This window comes from Silurus aristotelis (genome assembly GCF_946808225.1).
Source record: "Silurus aristotelis genome assembly, chromosome: 19".
Classification (NCBI taxonomy): domain Eukaryota; kingdom Metazoa; phylum Chordata; class Actinopteri; order Siluriformes; family Siluridae; genus Silurus; species Silurus aristotelis.
In genome coordinates, this window is record NC_139592.1 from 9,722,404 (window position 1) to 9,747,005 (window position 24,602).

Genomic DNA, 24,602 nt, shown 5'->3' on the forward strand with positions numbered 1-24,602 from the left:
GCAATGCTAATCCTTCAGCGAGTGGTAATGCTATCCGATAGACGGATTTAGGGGAGAAGGTGTTTTCCCCTCGTTTCCTCAGCACTCGGCAGATACGATTACGCTAGCAGAGACAGAAGAGTTGAAATGAGGAAATGATTTTGGCAGAGTTCTCCTGGGCACTGTTGACAGAATATAAATTACTAACGTCCCTCCATCTGGAGCAGTTGATGGATGGAAATCGGCAATATCCTCGGCGAGCATGCGGCAGATTGTCTCTTTTATTTCCCCTGGTGTTAATCCCCTCGCCTGCGCCACGTTAATGACACTACTAATTGACTAATTTGGAGTGTGGAGAGGGAGCAGTGTGCATGCTTAGGCACGGTTCTCTCTGGTGACTCCATACACATATAAAGCACAACTAATGTATCTCCTTGTAGTGGCTAACCAAGAAGGGTGTGCAAAAAAAGGGCTAAGGAGCTGTATTTTGTGTGCTAAAGTTATCCTCGGAGGTGAAAACATTTATTTCATTGTTGGTCAAGCCTTAAATGAAAAACAAATGATTGCAACGTATGCACGGATGATATATGAAATGAAATGATTGGAAGAGTATTATATGCTCATTCTAAATCATTTTACAGTTATTAATATCTCAAGGGAAAAAAAATTATTAGTTTTCAATTATGGAATATCTGATATTTATGGGTTCTCATGTAATCAAAATTTGTGTGTGTGTGCATTAACAAACAATTGATTAAAATACAAATATAACAAAAATATAATACGCATTGGGAGCAACAGTTTTGCTAGAAAAAATTAAACAGGATCACTGGCCTATTTATTCAGAATGCCAACACATTTATGCATCCTCATCATCACCACCAATTGTCACTATCATCATCACACCCAAAATCGAAAAATAACAGTGAGACTTCTACCAATTCTAGGGCAATAACTGGATCAAAATGGTAAAATATTAAGCTTTTAATTGGTTTTTAATTTACTCTTTTATTTTTGAAGCGTTTAGCCTTATGGGTAAATGTGCATAAAGTTGGGTTTTTTTTACAGAAAGAATGCTTTACCTTCAGTTTTCATACAGATTTTAAACAGGTGATGAGTATTAACTCAGACCTTTATTGAATTTTACATCATTTAAATTATTGTGATAATTTTACGTTTGTGTAAACAAAATTCATGGTTCGGTACGTACCTCGGTTTTTAAGTCACGGTTCGGTTTAATTTCTGTACGGGTAAGGGGAAGAAATGCAACATAAAAATTGCTTGCTGTTTCTTTATTAACACAGTTCATTATTAACATTTGTGAACATCAAAAGTTTACATTTTTTTAACTATTTTAAATAAAATGCTTATTTGGATAAATAATATATAAAATAATATTTGAGAATATTCTATACAAATAAATAGAATAATTCAAATTAATGCAATACACTTTTTTTATTATATTGATTAAATTGAATAATGAATCAAATTGGCACAAATTAAATTGATTAAATAAAATGAAATAGATGGAAAGAATGAAATTAAATAGTTTAGGGCTGGAACGATTTTTTGGGTAATTCAAATACAAAAAATCATCAAGGCAAGTGTTTCCCCACAGACCATTATTACTGACGCACCACCCACTTAACTCTAAAGCTGCTCTTGACAGGTAAACACAGAAGACGCTCCCACAATTCCAACTTTTTTTTTACCCAATTGGGCAGTGTCACTCCCTCTGTAGTGCCAGAAAGCTTTACACATTGATAATGAAATAGGCTACATTCAATTGAATCGCATGGTATCAAACTAAGCCTCCAAACCCTAGAGAGAATTCTGTCTAAAATCAGCTCTGGAGGAGACTAAAGAACACAGATGACTCAGAGGAGCCTTGTTCATACACCAACAGCTTTAAACTTCAGGCCAACAACATGGTTACCTGTGGATGCACCAGAAATGTTGGATGTTTACGAGAAATAAAGTCGCAATTGCAATTTCTTTTTTTTATGTGGCAGAAACGGGCTTCCATAGATTCAGGCCAAAGAAAATTACAAAGTTTCCAACATTTGGGATCATTTCAAACTAAAACATAAAGAAAACACAGTGCAGTGCTTTGAAATAGTTTATTTATTTTTTAATCTGGAATTAATTTTTAGATTTTTATTTATGCTAGTGCTAGCGCTATGGATTCTTTTTCGCATTTTAATGTATGCGCAAAACAAATCTTATTTCCTGTACGGAGTGAGTAGCTACAGTGACACTGCGCTACCTCTAGATTTTTTTTATACATCCGACATTGTTGTGTATGTTTTCAAGTTTAATAATAATTTTATTTTAAAAATGCAGTAAAAGTGAGAGGCAGAGACTAAAAAACTTGCGGTCCACCACTGAATACTTTCCTGAGGGAACTCGGGTTTTAACTATGTTCCGCTGTAAAAAGGATTGCATTTGTTACCCCCGTGTACCCACCTGAAAGCCTTGTACCGAAAAACTTTGGTACGAATACGTGTTACACACCTAGTGCACACCTAGAAAATTGAAAGTTTAAAATGTTCCCATTTTGGGCTTGGGCTTAGGTTACGGTAGAGTAGTAACAGATCGAATTTCTGGAATCTCGACTTCAAACATAAAATTACTTAGACTTGAAAAAAAATCACAAATCAGTGAAAAAAACAAACTAAGAAAATAATTAAAATACCCTTTCAGTGTAACCTCTACTTTACTCTAGGGTTACACTGATATGTGTATTTCATAACTTGATAGTATACCTTTAGTGCATAACTGTGCACTTGCATAAATGAAATTCTGCTTAATGGAGTCAAAAGCGATTTGTGTATATAAACATTGAGTGCATGTATATATTGTTAAAGCTTATTTCAAGAGGGTTATGCATTCCTTCTATTACAATGTGTAAGTGTACCATATATCTGTCTCTCAGGGCTAATTTGTAGAGCTGAGATTTTCTTTAAGAACTATGGTAGAAACCACTAATAATATGTGGAAGCTGTGAAAATCATACTTGCATTATTTTTGTATTTGTTTTCAGCAGAGTAAAGGAAGGATCTCTCTTCTGGTACCAGATTATAAAGAAAGTGTAAGCAGCTGTCAGTGTTAATAATATTAGTGTACAGTGGAACCTCGGAGCTCGCGGCCTCAGCGCTCGCGACCTCGCATGCTCGCGACTTTCATTCCGACTGGCGACTCTCATTCAGATCGGCTCGTGAGCAACCGCGAGCTGCCCAAAACGCTAGTTTTAACATTTCTAATCGAGGTTTATCTTATTAAAATTGTCTAATAATTAAGTGTTATGGAGTGAAATAGTGTTATTTACTCATTTAAATCGATTTTGTATAGTGTTTTTTGGGTTTTTACTGGGTTGGAAGGGGCGTATCAAAAGGTCGCGAAAATTCGGAACTCGCGACCGGTCTTGGTCCCTAACCCTCGCGAGCTCCGAGGTTCCACTGTACATAATTTCCATGTCTGCAGTTGTTGCTGTGAAGATGGACATGCATGAATACTGTTCACATTTCAACTTAAAGTAAAATATTTGGGTGCTTACATAAAACTTTAAATTGTCTATAGAGCACTAAGTAATCTTTTCACAATTTCACATCCTGACCACAAGAAGCAGGTTATGTGCCTTTCTATGCAACAAAGTGGTTTATACATTGTTATAATTGTTTGCAATAATTAAATATTGCTTGTTAGTAATATGCTACTCCAACAGTTATAGCTGTTTGCCCATTTATTGCTATTTTGCTGGTAGGCGTGAGGGATATGGAAAAGAATACCCTTTCGCCTGCATTGACACAACCTTGAAAATCCTGCAGTCACACTAGCAGAAATTAGCATTATTGTGTCAGCAGTATTTAGACAGAAAAAAGCTACATATACAGTAAATAGCTGTTTTTTGTATTTTTTATTTAAATATTTTATTGTAATGTTTCTTTGTAATAATCTACTTACAAATTAGAACAGTTAAGATATTCATTCTACATACAAAGTACTTTGAACCATGACAATACACGAGGCACAAAAATAAAAATGGAATGTTAGAAGCAGTACAAACATCAAGTACAACAATTTAACTTGTATCTCTAAATACACTAACTTTCTTCCTCCATGATGCTTCCTGACTAGGAATGCTACGCATTTGTGACATTATTTTATGTCCAGCATAATGAGTATGCAGTAATCAGGAAGGCATTTAAAAGTATATATAACTGCATTATCTAGGGAGAAGGCAGATCTTTATGTGATTAGGTGTTTGAGTAGGTTATATGTGAAAGGTGTAATTGAGCTGAATAAAAAAAGAAGATAACTCATTTAAGTTTCTGATAAAATTATCATTGTGCCTTGTGGATTTCTTGCAATAAAACATACACAGTGGCTTTGCTGTTAGTATTCAGACTGTCTCTGCTAGTATATAATTAGAGGTTAATATTATTCAATTAATAGTCAACTTGCTGGTTTGCAATAAACAGAAATGGAGGTATTGTTTAAAATAGCAAAAGTAGATGAAGTATTCTGAGAATAGATACTGTGGAGTGACATATTGTCCAGAAAATATATCAGATTTTAATGTGTTATATTTAAAGCAGCATGTGCTTGGTGATCCAGGATATTAAAGTCCCTATGAAATCAAAACTGATTTTTGTTAATTTTTTTGTATGAATATGTGACAGAATTTGCATTTAGGAGATGTATGCATTAACAATGTACAGTCTCTCAGTACAACCAGTACGGAAAAACAACTTTGATAACATCATTCGGTACATTCTGTCTCATCAGATTTTCTGTGCAATCACAGGCACTGAAGAATCAGAGGTGACCCGCCCCAACAGCATGAAACTAAACTTATAAAAGTTGTATTAAAAAGAGGAGCAGCCACTCAATAAATGTCCACCCTGGCTTAGTGTTTCAGTTGAAATTACAGTAACACATTGAATAACAATCTGTGTTTCAGGATACTTTATATGGGGACTTTTTAGGATTTTATCTTAAATAAGCCTGCACTATATATAAACAATATTTGAAATGGCCAAACTAGTCCAAAACTTGTAATTCATTATATAAATAACCATGTTTTGCATGGTGTACACTATAAAGACTGAAATTAGGTGGCACTGAAAGTGCAAAGCAAACTAACAAATAGGAAAACACAATCAGCGCTTCAGCGGTAAGTATTTCATTTGTAAACTATAGCTACCTTTTTTGTTTTGTCGTATTTCTGTTGTCTTTTCTGATTTGGTATTATTATACTGTCTTTTGACTTTTGACATTATTTTGTTTTTGGAATTGTTATTGTATAAAGGAGCCAGTCAGGCTGCAGCAGAGACCTGCTTATTAGAATATATATGTCTATGTCCTTTTTATTAGTAGAAATTCAAGATGGAAGATTGTATTCTTTCACTAAAGGAACAAATGGATAGATCTAATCAATGCAATTGCATAATTCCTATATTGAATTCAATTGGAACCAAACCCAATTTTGTAATTTTCCCTACAGTAAATATATTCGAACTCTGTGTATGAACCCTATATTCAATACTAATTCTATATTTACCAGATCTTCTTAAACATGCCTCATGGTTGACTGGCTACTTGAAATCCTAGCATATGTAAAAATATAAATATAGTCAAATACTTTCTATTGCCTTATTCGATTTGTAATAAATCAAGTATAATGAGAATAACCTAAACCATAAACTAAGCAAAATTATTAAGTTCATGTGTGAAACAAGTAACAATTTCTGATGTCTAGGGTTATTAAGCTGGCTTATTGTGATCAGATAACAGAATATACTTTCTATAAGTGATTATATTCACTTTCTAAAATTTCTAAGACATTTTTGCACTGTAGGTAATAATTATGTGTGTAAATCTGCATGTGGTACCTTGCAAAAGGACTGTCTTATTGAAGTTGTATTCCTGCTTTAACTCCTGGAGTAGATTCTGGATCTCTAGTGGTTGCTTCTGGATCCACCACAACCCTGACAAGGAGAAAAGCAATTATTGATGATTAAAGGAATTAATGAATCAATCAATCAATCAATCAATCAATCAATCATTGTATGTACCAGTGTTAAGATGCAATATTTTTGCTGTCTGTTATCATTTCACACATTTCCAGCATTAAGTACAGTGGGTGTCAAATCTGATACAACACTTAGCCAAATAGGTTAAAGCAAATGCAAATATGGTTTGATTGACAGAGTTCTTTATTAATCCCAAAGGGCATATTTAGTGTAACAACAACATATAAACATATAAACACAAGAGCAACAGGAAGGACTAATACAGTGCAGATGCATATATAAAACGTTACTAGGTTACGTATGTAACCCTAGTTCCCAGAGGGAACGAGAGCTGCGTCGAAAACGCTTTGGGAACGCCTCGTGTTGTACACGCTTTGAATCATGTGTAAAATCTGGCCAATAGGCAGTCGTGATGTTTTTACAAATGTCCTGGAACAACACTCCAGCGGGCCAGGACGTAGATGCCACCATACCTCGGTTGGAATGACACTCAATTCCAAGAGGAGTGGGAATACCAGAGGCCTCATAAAACAGACAAATGGAATCCACAATCCATCTACTGAGCGTCTGCTTATTAGCCGGGAAACCTTTCCTGTGAGGGCCATAGCAGATTAACAGCTGCTCTGACTTCCTCCATGGATTCGTCCTGTGGAGGTATGTGTCCATGCCACGAGCAAACTCCAGGAGAGACGGGGCCACAGAAAGAGTTCTAACCGACAAATACCTAAGGGCCCCCTCGGCCAAGGGCTCGAAGGGGGGCTCAGATAGAGCACCAACACAACAGCCAAGTCCCACACAGGCACACTGGGTCGTAGGGGGGTCATGAGGGGGTGTTTCCCCAGCGACTGACCCACTGGCGGTAGCGGACACGTATTGTTCCTGCAAGAACTCCAGAACTGAACCAACCGGGCAGTTGACTGGGTCTTACTGGTGGGGCTTACCCCACGTAGTGAACCGATGCCATCTAGTGGCTCGGTGGAAGTGTTCCAGTGCCAAGAACACGGCCATCATCTCCAGGCAGTTTATGTGCCATGAAATATGTGACTTGTCCCACCGACCTTGGGCCACTCATGACCACTCCCCACCCCGTGAGGGATGCGTTCGTCGTTAGCATTACGCACCGACAAGGAGCTCCCAGGACGGGGCCTTCAAACAGGAAAGTAGGTTATCTCCATTCTTCTTAGGCCCGCAGGGCTTGCCGCGAGACCTTGATAGTACGAAACGGATTGCCCTTTTGGGAGAGTCTCTGAGCCACCACTGGAGGGGTCTCCAATGGAGGAGGCCAAGTGGGATCAAACTGGACGCTGCCGCCATGAGACCAAGCAGCCTCTGGAACTGCTTCACAGTCAGTGACTGGCCTGCTTTTACTCTCTTGACTGCAATGAGGATAACTTCGATCCGGGCAGGAGACAATTGTGCCCGCAACACAGTCAAGTCCCACACTACACCCAAGAAGGTGGTTTTCTGTACTGGAGAAAGCACACTCTTCTTTGCGTTTAGTTTTAACCCCAATTCCTTTATGTGGGCGAGAACAACATCTCGATGACAGACTGCCCGACGCTCTGATCGAGCTAATACCAACCAATCGTCAATATAGTTTAGAATGCGGATGCCCTGAAGCCGTAGCGGGGCTAGAGCCGCATTCATGCACTCAGTGAAGGTGCGGGGTGAGAGTACTAGGTCGAACGGGAGGATATTGGTAAGCTTTGCCCCCGAAAGCAAACCTCAGGCACCTCCTGGAAGAAGAAGGAAGGATGGCTATGTGGAAATAGGCATCCTTTAGACCTATCATAACAAACCAGTCCTCGGACTTGATCTGAGACACGTTCTCCTTGAGAGTGCGCTCAAGGAGAATGTGAAGTGTGAATCTTGAAGTGAGCGGTTCAAAGAGCGCAGATTTAGGATTGGCCGCATTCTACCATCCTTCTTCGGAACAATGAAGTACTAGCTGTAGTAGCCTGACTCTCTGACTAAGGGAGGAACCACCTCGATGGTCCCTTTCCTTAGGAGGGTGCACACTTTCCAAGAGACCCCCCTGGCATCTACGGTAGCACACAAACCGTTGAACCGGGGCGGAGGAGACCCCAACTGAATCGAGTAGCCCTCCTCTATTGTGGGCAGGACCCACCGAGATACAACTGGCAGGCCTTCTCAAGCTGCCAGGAAATCTCTTAGGCCTTATCGCTGGCCCTCTCAGAGCGGCTAGAGCTGTGCCCTGCAGCCATTGGGACCTCCTGAGAGGCGGCGGGTCTCCTCCATCCGCAGCAATCTGTTGGGCAGAAATGGAGGGAGACACCCTGTTGGGCAGAAAAGGGAGGGAGGCTGCACTCTGAGGCACATTATGTGGGAGAGTTAACAGCCTGGCCTCCCCCTCTGCCTGATCAGGAAACCAGCCTCTCAAGGCTGTTTTCTGACCCTCTCAGAATAGCTGGGGAGATCCCCTTCAGCTGTGACTGCTTCCTGAGCAGGCCCGGGTCCCCTCCATTCCCATGGGGACGGAAGGAGCCAGCCGGTGGACGGAGACTGCGCTCTGAGGCACGTCTTGTGGGAGAGCTAACAGTCTGGCCTTGTGGTGTCAAGGTGGTACGGGCACCGTATAATGAGGTGTAAATCACCCTCCCCAAACCACTGCCCGTTTGTTTGCCGGAGAGGACCATCCTCAGGTTGGCCGACCCCTTAGACTTGGGCTTTTGGGCTTCACGCCACCCGGCCATGCTGGGCCGGCACTGTGCCTGCCGAGCAGCTCTGTGCAGCAAAGAAAGTACCGCTGAAACACCGCCGACTGTGTTTTAGACTCCTGAAACCTGTCGACTAGACAAAGTGAGCCGCAGATGCATTTTCTGTGGCAAATAAGACTGACATGGAGCGACCGACAGCCCGCGTTTCCTTGGTGGCTCTAAGGGTTGGGTCGACAGTACATTGTAACTCGTTGATGTCGTCAGCCCCACAGTTAAAGTCCTTGTTTAAAACCTGGGGAGAGATAGCCAGCTAGCATCTCTTTAACCCTGGGCATCTCCCCATAGCCGCACTCCCTGAACTCTACTATATTCGCCTATAGCAAATACGGAGGAAAGGTACAGGCCACATATTGGGTCTCCCAGGACCTAGACACCTCGGTGTGTAGGTCGGGAAGAAACGGTAGGCCCCGGGGGTGGAGGCTGTGCAGTGGGACGCAGGAAACGCTCATCCAGCTTGCTGGAAAAGCGTTGTTTCTGCTTTTCGCTGGGCCAAGCTATCTCTAGCTTAGCAACAGCCTGTGTCACTACCTCCAGAAGCTCCTCGAACTGCACAGGCTGTGAGGAGTCTGTGGGCTCGCTAGCATCTGAAAACTCTCCCTCTTTGGAGGAAGAGATCTGGAGCTCCGCATTACCCGCGCCGGAAGAAAGGACCACTGAAGAGAGTGCTTCCCGGGGAAACAGGAGCTCCGCCCAGCAGGAGAGGCTGGAGATGGACTCATCCATCTTAATGCCTTCTGCTAGGTCGGCCTGTGAGCTCCAGGACCACGAGAGCCAATTGAGCATGCTCCACTCCCAAGCAAACATGCGAAAGCAAAGCTGCACAGATTCACACTCAAAGCGCTTACCTGAACAACTGAACAACAGAAGCGGATGTTGCTCCCATTGCGCTCCCATTTTGTAGCTTTCTGGTTTGCGCGACATTGCCCGCCAATGGCATCACGGCTGCTTATTGGCCAGATTTTAAACGTGATTCAGAGCGTGAACAACACAAGGCGTTCCCAAAGCGTTTTCGACGCAGCTCGAGTTCCTGAAAGGGAACTCACAATATACCACAAATAAGAAGAATAAAGGACATAAGAGAATGAAAAAGTTACAAGATACAGCTCTACATGAACATAAAAGTGGATGTGAGTTTTCATTTAATTTTTGGATTAATGAGGATTTGTTGGTTTCATCTTTTTGTGGTTTTTTGAACGTACAAAAACAGCCTCTGATCTGTGTTTGTGTTTCTTAATCTTCTGCAATGGATTACAATCCATTCTTTGTGGCTTTACAGAATAATAGGGATTTAAAAAATGAAATAAGAGGATAAAAGTGGAATGAGAGGAGAAAATATATATTTAATTGTATTTTTCTATTGTTCTACTCCAAATTCTGTTGTGCTTGATAAAAAAGTAATAATAAATAACATTAAATAACTTTATACCTGTATGCACCTTCCTCAGAATTATTTAGTCAGAAATGGTTAGTAACTTGACCTTGGTGTCCATGACACCTTAGGAGGCGAGTGACATTGATTGTCTTGACAAGCAGGTCATGCGTCAGCATTTTTTATTTTCGTCTTTGCAATTGGAAGCATAAACCTTGAATGTATGTATGTAGCACAGAAATACATTTATAAAATATATATTGATTAACAAGTGACCCTGGGATTGAGAATGATGCTGTATGAACATGATCTATGTGAGCATTTCCTTGCATTCATTTATCTCATTTGAACTGTCATTACCCGTTAGAGCTAGCAGTTATGTTTGCTATTGCGGTGTGTGTTCAGATTGCAGTTTACAGTTTGCATGGTCTTTTAGCCAATTTATTTTTCCATCCAGACTGTCTATGTTCCATGCGCATCTGTGCATTCAAGCAAACAACTCCTTTTTAGCTGACCTTTGCTTCGTGTCCAAATACATTATGTCATCATGATAAGGTCAAGATCAAAATTAAATTATAGAATTCCTAATTTCTTTTTTTTTATCTGTATCTTGAATCTAAAGAAAATAGCCTTGGTTTAAACTGGAAACATTTCTTTTTTGTTTTCTTTAAATCCCTCTTTGGATCTTACTTCAAATCCCACACAGTTATTATTTTTGCTTGTATTTAACATCTTTAGAAACAATGTTATTTTTTTTCCCCAAATCTGAAAAAAAAAAAAAAAAAGTCTCATTTGAGCAATTATCATAGTGTTTCTTTGTCCAGGAAACTTCATTTCTGACCTCTCATAAACATGAAAGTAAAAGCTCCCACTCACATTTTTGTTTTGTAGATCTCTTCATTTCAGACAGTGTATTCGTATTTGGTTATATTCTTGCTGTATTTTAGCAGTGCATTGTGTCTCAGCTGTGTGCGTAATGGCTGTAATTAATTCATTCAGGCTGGAAATCTGAAGCAGGATAAATTCTGGGGGCATTAAGGGTTAATCTATGCTGAGTGCTGGCTGTCCATGCTGCCTCTAGCAAGCCTTCTTCTCTTTGATGAGAAGCAGGTGTCCTGTTGTCATCGATGAAGCACTCATTGATCAAAGGCACGTCAGGAGCCTAGGCTTCGTCCGTCAGTCTCCAGCAGGCAGACAATGTCCGACAAGCGGAGACTGTCAGTGCTTCTCCTCCTTACGCCTCTCCTTATTCTCTCAGTCATCGGCAAAGAAAAACCTCCTCTGACAAAAGAAAGACTAGCATGAGGACTTCTTTGTTGGGTCTTGTATTTGTAGTGGATTGAATGAATCAAAATGTCTTCCTAAATATGTCCTGCTCTCTATGTATGTCCTTATGGTCAAAATACAAGGTTTGACAGCATCCCCAACAAATATGTGTTTTGTATGTGCCTTGGCTTACATAAATGTGTCCGAATGACCTACTTTGAGGTGCTGAAAATGGCCCACAACCCATTATCAGATGAACTCCCACACAGACACACCTGCTCAAACGAGTGGCAAAAAAGCTCATGTGGGGGCTTGGGAGGAAATGGAGCTCACGAGGAGGCCGCTGCAGTGCTGCAGCTGTGAAATGACTCTGAACATCACTCTTATTCAAGTGGTAATCTCTCAGCACAGTTCATTACCAAACTTTTCACGCAAGTGTATATTATCTTTCTGAAGTGCTCATATGCATTCTGCTGATTCTGCTGTATTTCTGTTGCACTGTGTCCAATGTTCTGTTTGTGTTAAGCCACTTTTTATTCAGTATTCTTTTGCATATAATTTTTCTCCCACTCAAAAAAAGCTACACTTGGAGACATTTTATTCTAAAGCTATACATAATTATTGATTTAATTACATAAAGTGTATACAATAATGGTGGTGAGCAATGACATTAATTCATAGTTTACTGTTAATTGCCTTTGTTTTAAATATTAAACAAACAGCAACTTACATTCGGTACACACTCACTGAGATTAAGATTACTTTCATGTTAATTTTCCCAAACTTAGCTGAATGTATACCATGTACATTCATGATTTGTTTAAGCTTATTTTCAACGTGCATTAAATGTTTTGTAATCTTTTTTGTCATTTTCAGTGCAAATGCCAGAGCATTATATAGTGTAAAGGGTTCTGATTAAAAACAGAGATTTTGAAATGAATAAAGTAGAAAGAATGTAGAAACATTTATTTTTGCATGCAATAATTTATTCTCCATTATTTATTTTGTACAAAATAGCTTTTCTGGCAGACTGTTTCTGCATGACGCATCACATTCTGTATAATTGGACATCAAATTCGTTCTGTACTTTTGTGCAGCACCTGTGTGTCCACGTTGTCTGTCTCGCCATGTTCCTGCTGGGAAGCACTGATTGCAGGAGCTCATTCGAATCATACCACGCTGTCCCTCTGCATAATGCTGAAGGACCAGCCTCTTTGTCAGTGTCATATCATCTGGTATTGCCATTCACTCGTTGCCAGTTTTCTCCTCAAGCAGTGCTGTCTATGACTGATGCATTCAGATTCCGTTGTCAGGCGTACAAAAGGAGCAGCGAAAATTGTGGATGTGCGATGTTGACACCACACAGCCAGCTCTGGACTGGGTGTCACAATGTCGCATAAAAGCGCATGTCGGGGTTAACGCCGAAGCCTTTGTCTCAGGTAGAAGTTAGCAGATGGAGCTGACACCATTAATATTTACAACTCCAGATGAAATGAATACATTTCAACTGTCAGTCACAGCTCAATGGAGGCAGTCAGCAGAAAACCGCTCCCTGGAGAGCTGCGTCGAAGGCACCGGGGTCTAATGAAATATTAACTGCGTACACAATGAACGAATAAATAACACCAAACCGGTTTTGACACCTCCTCAGACAAGTATTATTTAGTAATAGCCTGTATTCATAGTCACGAATACATGAAAATGAGCTCTGCTGGGCAAACAATGGGTGCGACATGTAGCTCTCAACCAAATTTTTGGCAGAAGGTGTCTTTGGGCTCTGGGTGTTTCCGTGTCCTATTTATACGGATAAAATTGTGGATTTTCAAGGCAGAAAAAAAATACATTGAAACTTGTCGAGTATTTTTTTTACTGGCCGTCTCTATCATGCTATAATCTCAGTGCAGGGATTGTGGTTTGTGTCTTTGGTCTACAGATACATCTTTGACTGTATTCTCATCTTGATTAAAATGCACAACTATAGCTCAAATACATTATATCCTTAAGAAAGCTGTCTGCCATTGTTACATTTTTATTTGGCTACTACTGTATTTTTAGTGCCTTGCTTTTAAGCTACATTCTGAGAAAGTGTTTTTTCCTTTATAGTCCTCACACCCCAAAAAACATCACATAGATTCCAGAGGGTTTCAAAGAGCATTTGAGTGACATCACTCAAAGGAGTTTCCTCTACTTTATTCTCATGCCCTGCACTGAGACAAGCATGTGTACTGGAACGTTGCCCCCTTCATATTAGGCTGTCATCTGCTGTCGGCTTTGGCTCTTGTGCCCCTGCTGGCTTCTAGACTCTCTATGGGCTCTTAAGGAGTAGGATTCCTGTCTTAGTGCCTCTCAGGCTCCAGTCGATCCTGCTGGATAATCCCATGCCTTTCTGAAGAATCCAGGACTAATCCACAAGTCTTCTGGGATGGTGATGGAAATTTGGTCAAATTCTCTCGGAAGGCCTCTAAAGTTAATAAGGCTGACCGATGATGAAAACAAGATGATGGCTAAACAAGCTGTGGTGCAGTGTTACAGTACAGCACACAGTTAACACAATGCACAACACATCGGTGGGTGTTTTTTATTTACAAAAAGGACAGGATTGTGGGGTCTAACAGTAATATTTCTAATTTTATTTACACACTTCATACATGTGCTTTTTAATTTACCAGCTTGTACTAATTAACTCACTAACTCACTGTGGTCCTGAGACCTGTCATTAGCTTAGGTTTTTTTTTTTTATTAAAAGGGAGGAAAGTAGCAGGACGGTATAATACCTTTTATAACTAGATAGCTAAAAGAGTAAAAAAAAAAATTAGGCAGCTCACCAACTTGCCAAAACATTAGATTTGTGATTACTTTGTGGGTTGGTAGCTTAAAATGGTTATTTTAGCAGCAGACTCTGTGCCTTAACTAAAGTAAAGAGCACAGAGACACACACTAGGAACAAGCAAAACAAGCTAATAAGTTTTAGAAACTTCTTGGTAGGATAGTGTGCAGTGAGAAGTGTGCAGTGAGAATATATGTAGTGTTAAAAGTAATCAATATAAAGATTAGATCCTACATATTTTCCTATTATATATCGTGTGCAACCAGAAATGAAATAGAGCAGTAGTTTACTGCTAAAATAACTTGAACATACAGTAGTTATATGGATCTTTACAAATGAATCACACATTAGCATGCTGTGTGTGTGTGTGTGTGTGTGTGTGTGTGTGTGTGTGTGTGTGTGTGTGTGTGTGTGTGTGTGTGTGTGTGTGTGTGTGTGTGTATGTATGTGTGTGTGTATTTGTGTGTGTGAGTGAGTGAGTGAGTGAGTGAGTGAGTGATCATGTGATGTCTGGGCTTTCATCCTAGCTGGAATTCAGTTTCATGTCTGGTCCATGCATATATGCCAGCTCGTTTTTCTTATCTGTCTGTTGACCCCTTCTTATTGACATTCATTTATTCAGACTCGACCTAATACAGCAAAGAACCAAAGCAGAGGAAAGAAAGAATCAGTCCTGGCGTATTTAATAGAATAAATAATACATATATGGTGAATGCAGACTGCAAAATAACACTAATAATTTGTATTTAGATTTCGATTGATGCTTCTCAGGCTTACCTTATTCTCTAACTCCTTTTTTGGTGGATATTAAAGCTTATAACAAGTGGCAATAGATTAACCACGTTGTGAATGCAATTCACATATGTGGTAGTGGTGTAACTTTATGGATTAATAGCTCTCCATATTTAACAAGACATTCAACAAACTGCATGACAATGTCGACTCTTCCTTATAAAATAGCTCTTATTTTATGTGAGATGTAATAAACATAAACAAGCCTGCATGTATTCCTCTTAAAAAAAAAAGTGGCGTCTGTGATTTATCATTAATTAGGACAGTCTGCAGGGGTTTAAAAAATACATCTCTTTAATGCATTGTTTTTCACAAGCTAGTACACTATTATGCTCAGGGAAAACACAAAACAACAATGGCTACGGTCAACAGAAAACATTTTGGATTTCTGGTTAGTTGTGATGCTGAAAGTCAGTGAGTCATGAACTAAAATGTTACACCGGTGCAATACCACAACCATGTCCACTAGAGGTCAACCTATATGGGCTATTCTCTGGTCGATACTGACGCCGATGCTATATAGAAAACACGGCAGCAAATGTGCACTTGTTAGCAGGTTTTGGTTCCCGAGCCTACCATAAACTACAGCTGGTTGAAGACTGGCTAAACAAATACAGTTCCAAAATTTACTCTCATTCTCTCTCCAAATGTTACTCTCATTCACTCTCCAAAAGCAGCATCATTTTTAACCAATAAAATATATAAGGCTATATTAAAACCGAATGATAAGAACTAAAAGCCCGTGAAGCACACCAAGCTGACGGTCGACCATTGGGGAATGTCAAGGGTTTTTTGAGTATCGCACGATTTATTTTCTTTTTGCACCGTTGGCTCGAGTTGGACAGCATTAGCTGTTTTTCAGCAATTTTGCTTGTTGAGCAGCGTTTGAGCTCGTCGGCGAGAAAGAGAACTCAGATTATCTAATTAGAAAAAAAAAAAAAGAAAAAAAATTAACAGGCATGTTGTCATTCTTGCTCTTATCTTTGCAACTTAGCATACATGATTGAAAAAAAAAATGACATGAATCCATTAGTAATGATCGCGGCAGGTGTAAACGCTGCATGTTTATATATTTATAGTTCTAGCTCTTCTGGTTTCCCCGTTTGAATGCAGAATACAGATTACTGCCACCTGCTAGTATGGGAAAGTTTTGTTCTCTCGCACAAGTGCAGAACGTGCACGCACGGTTTGGTGTGACGGATGTGCCTGCTCAAAAATCGTCCTAATTTGCAGCACAATCGGCCTATGCCGATTAATTTAAAAATAGCAAAACTCTGATCTATTAATCGGGTGGGACTGGACGGGTGCAGCTGTTTTTCAGGCAGCCTTTCTTCATTTATAGCAGCATGAAAATTGTGAGGTTTGTGACTGCAGATATGAGACTGTAGGTCTAGAGCTTTGAAACTTTAGTACTAAACAAAATAGATTTTCACAGGAGAACTAGCTAGTAACAGAATGTAAAAAATACTTCAGACGCACCCTCCTTTAAAATCACACCAGTAAAAGCTTTGCCAGAGAGCTAATGTTTAATGAACCTTGTATAATATTAATATTGCCATGCATTTACATTTATGCCGTTTGGATGCCCTTATCCAGAGCGCCCTCCAGTTATCTCATTAATACAACTAAGCAGTTGAGAATTAAGGGGCTTGCTTCAGGGCCTAGCAATGGCAGCTCGGTGGTGCCAGGATTTGAACTCAACCTTCTGTCAGAAGGCCAACGTCTTATCCACTGAGCTAAACGTTACTTCACTATTAAGTTTCAGTTTATTTCACTTTGTAATGTTAAATGTTTTAAGCAGTCGATAATGGAAACCTGAGGTGCGATTTTCTCTCACAGTGAATGTAAATGTATTTTGAGAGCTACATGACAAAATGAAGTCCAATCAGTTCTGTTTATGAACTATCAGCTTTGAAAATGTTCTTTGATGCTCATATGCTGTCAAATGCAAATTGCTTCTTTTCAGTTTAAAATGCTTTAAAACTTCACATGATTGAGGTACATGCAAAAGAGAAGCATTCGCTTTTTAGAAATGTATTTCTTGAAACATTTATGTCACATTCAGCTTATTTTTGCTGTATTAAGTAATATACACCCTTGTGTAATATACAGCCTTGCCGCTGTGTAATTGTCAAATGTCAAATTTCAGGTGTATCAGTTTTCACACAATTTTGGACACCCTATGAAGTCAGTACATCATAACACCCTTTTTGGCAGATTTCACAGCTTGTAAAGGCTTTTTCTAACCAGCTTTTCTAGATCAATGTATTTTCACTCACTCTTACAGAACACATTCTGAGATGATCTTGGGCTATGTTTCATGTACAGCATGTTTAAGATTCTCAAAGATTCTCAAAGATTTTCAATATTCTGTTGTAGAAGCAAGTCTCCTTTCTCAGCTTCAGTTTCTTTCAGGCTATTTACTGGAATCCATTGTTCCATCTATCTGTGCACTGGGTCCCTCTGCTTTGTAGGCTTTGTTAAAGAACTCATGGTTACTGAGTGTTAGGACAAGGTTGAAGAGCCTGAGAATTTATTATGCTGTGGAATTGGTATTCCTAATGACAATACTTGACCTGCTTGAACAGTCCTGAAAAGTCAATTAAGGTCTAAAGATTTAATTAGGTTCTAAGGCTGCACAACTTGAAAACATGGCACAGTAAATGCATAGGCCACAATAACATTTTACATTGTTTTATTAAAAAAAAAATAATAATAATTTTACATTCGTAAAATTTTAGGTGTGTATCTTTTTTGCAGAAAAACTCCTGAAGCCTGAACAAATAAATGTGTTGAAACCCAAACACCAGTGTGGACTTTAATAACATATCATCATCATCATCATCATCATTGTAAGGCTAATATGTATTACTTCAGGATGTATTTATTAAATTAAATAAGATTTAAATTTATTGTCAAGTACAAAGCCAATGGATGCACTAAGCATGAGGTAGTGAGTAAGAATCAGCTTAGTGCAAATGACACGGTGTACAAATATAGAGGTGCATTGTGATGAGAAAGGAGGTAAAACTGTCCATTAACCATCATGTGTCTGAATGTAGTAGTCAAACAGTTGTGCTAATGACAAGGAATAAATTGGTTTAAGAGTGCAAACAGCATTAATATTGCGCAGTACTGTTTTTTCTAATATATGATAAGGCATTTAGCATGTGTGTATTTGCACTGGAAAGCAGAAACCTCTATTTTAGCTTGAGCACCATATGCTCTTTGAGCTTTTAACTGCTTACTCATTGTCCCTCACTGACCCACAACACTGACATTCTGCTGCTTTCAGTTAACACTCACATACACACACACATGCCCACAGACTTTTTTTTTCTTTTATATATATATATATATATATATATATATATATATATATATATATATATATATATATATATATATATATATATATATATTTAAAGAATTCTTCTAAAAAAATCAACTAAAAGTCAAGCTGATAAGCATGTGCAAAAAAACTAGTATCACTCCTAGTCTATACTGAATGTGGGATTGATGCCTAACAGACTATTTTATAATTATTATATTGAAACTATATCTGCACTACACTAACGGTCTGATATGTTTTTAAAGCCAGGTACAGTATGAAAAATGGTATAATAATATGCACACACTTCCTGATCACAGCACAGATCTTTTCAGTGACCATTATTTAGTTTATATTTTAACTTTAGATATTAAGCACATTAGGCAGATGTGTACCATCATATTTAATTATTGCAGTCATTAGAGATTTTCCATCCTACCGACTGTTACACCGACATAGAATATGTGCTCACCAGCCACTTTAATAGATATGGCTGTACATTAAGGCAGTTATCCAATCAGCCAACGTGACAGCAGCACAACGCATAAAATCATTTTCAGGTTTTGATCTAGGTTTATGACACTGTGCCAAATGTAGACTCAGATTCTTGTTCTTGATTGACTTGTGAAACCAGACATTATCTTCTGCTTTTTATAGCCCATCTTGATGTGCATTTTGAGATACTTTTCATCTTGCCTTGGTTATAAGAGTGGCTGTTTGAGTACTCATAGCCTTTCTGTCCACTAAAACCAGTCTGTCCATTTTCTCTGACCTTTCGCATAACAATTCCTTTTTCAGCGGTGCTCACTGGATGACTTTTGACTAGTATTTGTGCCATTCAGTGTAAAGCCTTGTGGATCGTTGTGTATGTAAATATTAGATTTTCCATATTCTGAAATACCAAACGACACCCTAGACAATTGTCAGTTTGGGGAAGAATGGAATATAGCCGGAAAAGTCGGGTGTCTTTTTCCCATATAGTGTATGTAAGTTGTCCTATGTATTGTTACCTTTTGTGCATCCTGCCATTTGTGTGGTTGCATCGTGTTGTTCGTGCCAGTATTGTACATCACATTCACTTTTCTGACATGCTGAGATTCAGTCGAGTAGTAATGAACTGGCTTGAGCTCATCTCTCAGCATAACTCTGCAGTTGCATCAGAGTGCATCAGGCCACCTCTAATGGATATTAATATTTCTCCTGCTGTGTGAAACGACACAGAGAGTTACTCAGCCAGCGTCCTGCTGAACTAAGCAAAGGCAGGAGTAAAGCGGGAGTAATAATAAAAGCTGAGATATAGACTCCTCAAAGCTGGCTACAAACTCTAATCCATGACACAAGACCTGGAAGAGTTTGTTTTAATACATTATGTAATTGCAGTTTTCTGAAGAAAGATGCTACAGTGCCAGTGACCTCTTCATTTAGGAGAAAGATGAAATACATTGCTTTTTGTTTTTTTCTTCTGGTTTGTTGTACACTGTGCTTCAGAATTATTATCAATCTTCATGAAAAATGAATTAAAAGAAATAAGATGCAAGAAAGTGATATTTTAATGACAGTGGTATAGTGTATAAATATGATAACATATAGCTACATTCAACTATCTAAAACATCATTTTTTTCCAATTAAAACAATATATATATATATATATATTCTTCCTAAAAAATACTGGTGTTTATTAAAAGTAATAGTGTGCTTTGCTGGTCCAAGAGGTTTTGAATTGTGGTACTTAACAAAATTCATGATGCCATAAATATTCCAAAAAGCCCCTGAACAAAAGAGCCACAAAACATTTACGATCCACCCCCATATTTTATTGTGGGTATCAGGTGCAGGAACCCTTTTGTTGCTAAATGTGCTTATTTCATGCACATGGGTCCTATTACTGACAAATTTCCAAATGCAATTGTCATGTGATGACAGTATAGGAACACATTAAAACAAAAACAAACAAAGAAACATGTAAAATCTTGATATCTTCTGTAGTCTTTGTATCTTAGGCAACAAATAAAAAATACATGCAATACAATTACTATACCATGTAACCACATGACTTGTAAGTCCAATTGTGAGAGAAAAAGAGTTAAGTGCACCAGTGGCTGACCATGCATTTGGTACCTGGGCCTTTAGTGGGGACGTACCCGACTTAATCCGCCTCTTAATACCACCACTATCACGTCACAACTTTAGAAACTGTCAATACAATACAAAAACACAACATAACAACGCGTGGCATAACAGCAAGAGAGGCATTTCACATATAGAGGGTGAATACTATTTTTACTAAAGCAAGAAACCCAGTTAAGACAACTCCGATCCTCTCTACTACAAATGCAACTGTGCCACCTACATCAGCTGGAGCAGTTTAGAATCAATACTTGTTTAATAACATGACAAAAACATTACAAATTTAAATTAAATACAAACTACTCACCAGAGATGCAGACTCATAATTTGCACTGCTGTAAGCCAGTTGTACGGCTCATATTCACTGGTCTGGAAGTTGTAAACAAACCCTTTCCTGGGCCAAGACAAGCTAGCTTCGGGGTTGGCCGACCTCTCCTCACGATGTCTAGCTTTTCTTGAAAATGGATTTTTAAGTATTTCCGAGACCAAATCAATTTATCTTCCTCTGTGGGCATAAAAAAAGTCTATCTCTAATGTATTAACGTGACCTGTGACCTACAGACCTGTTTTGGCAATCAAACTTGGCTGTACCACTTTCCCTCTGACCAACCAATCAGAGGACGGAAAAATTATGGCGCTATTCTGGGCCAGCTAGCTGGGCCTGTGAGGCGAATTTGAAATCTGATTGGTTAAAGAATCAGAGCTATTTCTTAGGAGAGGAGCTAAAGAGACTATGGTTCATCGGCCAGCAGGACTGACTTTGAAGGCCCTGGGCAGATTAGATTGACATGGCAGCACACAGAGGCTGACGTCTGATTGGACAAATAAAAATCTAACATCCACATAAACGTACTGGTAGCAGTGCAGCCAAGAGAAATGCTACGAAATTAAGAGAATTAACTGTTGGGAATTCATTGATACAATTTCATGGAACAAATATTTGAATTTAGGTTGTGAATATCTTTTAGTGCGTCTGAAAGTGTTTAGGACAGCAGAGAAGGCTTTTCTGATCTGTCATGAAATATACACATTTATGTATCAAATAAGCTATGCTCAATATGTTTAAAAAAGAAATGAGATGATAGTAATAGAGGTGGTGAAATTATATTGTGCAGAATATGGCATATAAATCGTTCGAGTTGAAATTGAATCTGCTGATATGCAACATCTGCTTATGGCAGAATGCTGATTTTCATTGTATAGAAAGTGCTGCATAGTAAATGTATTTTGTTTGTAAAACAGAATAGGCTAATATGGGCTTATATAAGAACACTTGAGCCTTTTAATAATTAAAGTTCATAAGCATTCTATATGGACAAAAGTTTGCAAACACCTGACAAAAAGATATGTTCTAATAACCTCCATCCTTCTAGGAAGATGTTGTACCAGACTGTTTTGTGGTAACAGATTGGGAAAGCACCACATATGGCTTGAAAAGACAAATGTCAAAATAATTTTGTCCATGCAGTATATTTGGCATCTACAGTATAAAGACGTAAACTAATCTCATATATGTTTTCAGTATGAATGATCGTGATCATGCCATCATACTTGTCAGATATAAGGTCGGAACTGATTCTGCACACATTACAGAAGCATCATAAACAGAGCTGCTTTTACAGATTTTGAAATCACACACTAGAACAGGGCTATAAAATAAGGACCAGCAAATTCACATTCTGTCTTCACTGTTTTTTTCTTATTCCCAACTGCTCCTTAAACGATTTGTACCGATATCCAGTACATGGCTTATAAATTAACAGGATATTGCATTCCTTGTTCTTTGTTGTGTTGCTCCCTGTGTAAGCTCAGATGTTAAATCCCATTCCTGTATGTTCATGTTTTTGCCACTCACCCTTCCGCCCACTGGAGCGTAACCACCACCCCGTGCTGGACCTCTTTCTTTTTGGCTAACTGATGGCCAAATGTGTAATCCTCATATCCCTTCTGACGGAAAGCAAACGCACTGTCATCAATCAGACTTGGAAAGATACAGCCAAGACTAATGTTCTGCTGTCAAAACCCACCGTGAGATATTAGCCTAATAGAATGAGCTTCATTGTGTTCACTCAAGCTCGACGTGTTTTCTGGGAAGCAGACTGCCACGCACCTACACAAAATGTGTCACGTATTTCATTTGCCTTTGTTCATTCCTAAATGTCAGACGGACCTTGGTTATTATTACTCTATTTTATAGAAGAGCTTGTTTTTGTATCGTTGTACTGATGTTGGCTGGAAGCTGCTGATTGATTTGTAATGAGGTGTTGAAGGATGATGTTCTCCAGGAAGATAGATGAGAAATGTTTAAGACTACATTACCTCACATATTCCAATGCAACAGTTGCATATCATATCCCATTGCCACTTATAATCAGCTGTCTTATTCCCTAAAGGTTTTTGTTTTTAAATAAGCTACCTGCAAAAATAAACAAAAAACATGCGGCGATGTCCTAACATGGTGTACAAAAGCACTGCTTGAGCAAAATAACACACCACAGCCTTTTCACGTCTGCTTTAATGAACAGGCAACTGTTTTTTTACCTAAAGAGCAAAACACATGAGGTTTGAGTGCAAATAGATTTATTTATCACTGACAGCAAGCCTGAAAGTCCTCACAAATGAGTACAACCCAAGAGCAGATATAAAATCTGCGTGAGCCCATTTCCACCATTTGAAAGCAAAATAAATGCATTATTTTTAAAATTAGCTTCTAAAAAAGCACACATTTTCACGTCACCCTTGTAAAGTTTGTTTCACTTCATGTTTACACCTCTGATGCCAACAGCATTTGGGTGTGAAAAGCTTTTATGCATTATATAAACCAAACACATACTCGAGGCCACACATATATTTTGTGTTCATGTTGTATTAGCTGTAATTTTATGTGTCTCGAAACAAATAACTGCGTAATTATTGTTTTATCTGTAATTACTGTCTAAATTTACTATATATATTTATGTGCAGTTACATAATTACATAGGACATTACAGCTATAAGTTCTAAGCTTCATGTTTCAGTTTTTTGTGGTCCAGAGCATTAAATATAGACAAAACAAAATCATAGAATTTTTCTTTCTTTTTTTACTACTGAACTTGTATAATTGCACGTTTTATTTTGGATCTTAATAAATAAGGGCTAAAATGTATTCATATTGGGATTTAGTGTAATTCTTACATATCACAATTAGTTCACAAATTATAACTATCTGGATTCATTTGATAATGATCATGAGAAGTGCTTAGTTTTGTATTAAAGCATTAGTGCATTGAAATAAAACTAGGTAAATGCACACAGAAATTTAGAACTGGCGTGCTTTTGAGTAGGGGAAAATGGATCTGGAATTTTTCATCGCCTTTGTGAGTGTAGTCGGATATTTCTAAGTAGAGCTTTGCTCTTTGTACATCAAACAAAAGCGGAACAGTGAGAGGCCAAGCTCACCAGCAGCACCGGAGGCCCATAAGAATGCATTATGATCGCTCAAGTCTCCGCTTGACTATGGATTTATCGGCAGAAAATAAAATCAGTATTCTAACACATAATAATGGACTTTGGCTTAAAAACAGAACTTTTTTACATGATTACTCAAAGTTTGTCTTACAGGTCTTAACCTAATTTGTCGAAAATGTTGTTTGTTTTTTTCCCAGCATGCCCCTCTGGATTTTTCAAACAATCCCAGGGAGATCAGCCGTGCCAGCAGTGTCCTATCAACAGCCGCACTACCAATGAGGGCGCTACCACCTGCGTCTGCCGCATTGGCTACTACCGCACCGATTCAGATCCTGCACAAATGCCCTGCACAAGTACGTTGTTTTTTAATGATTTAAGGCCCATCAGAGTCAACAGTGGTGTGACCCACAAGCACAGATCCGCTGAAATACTTAATCCTTCATATTGCATATGCCTAAGCATGCAGAGCTATGCTGTTTCATCTCTGGAAACTCCTGCCATTTTTTTTTAAGAAACAGTGGTTAGTAGCTGTAGCATACTCTGAATGAAAATGTCACTCTCTAGTGTAACTGAATAGGAGCCAAGAAATAACAAGCCCAATCGGATTTGCATAATTCCCGGTGCTTTTTAGAAGAGTGGCCATTTGTGAATGAGAGCAGCACTCTGTTTGAGAGAAGAGAAGTAGAGAAT

The 24,602-nt window shown here is 38.7% G+C and overlaps 1 protein-coding gene across 1 annotated transcript in view; it reads left to right on the forward strand.

Moving 5' to 3' along the window:
• The window catches only part of ephb2a (eph receptor B2a), a 60,200-nt gene that overhangs the window by 17,193 nt on the left and 18,405 nt on the right, over positions 1-24,602 (forward strand). The window contains exon 4 of the mRNA XM_083569803.1: positions 24,110-24,265. Coding sequence (XP_083425929.1) covers positions 24,110-24,265 — 156 coding nt within the window. The remainder of the gene's footprint in view (positions 1-24,109; positions 24,266-24,602) is intronic.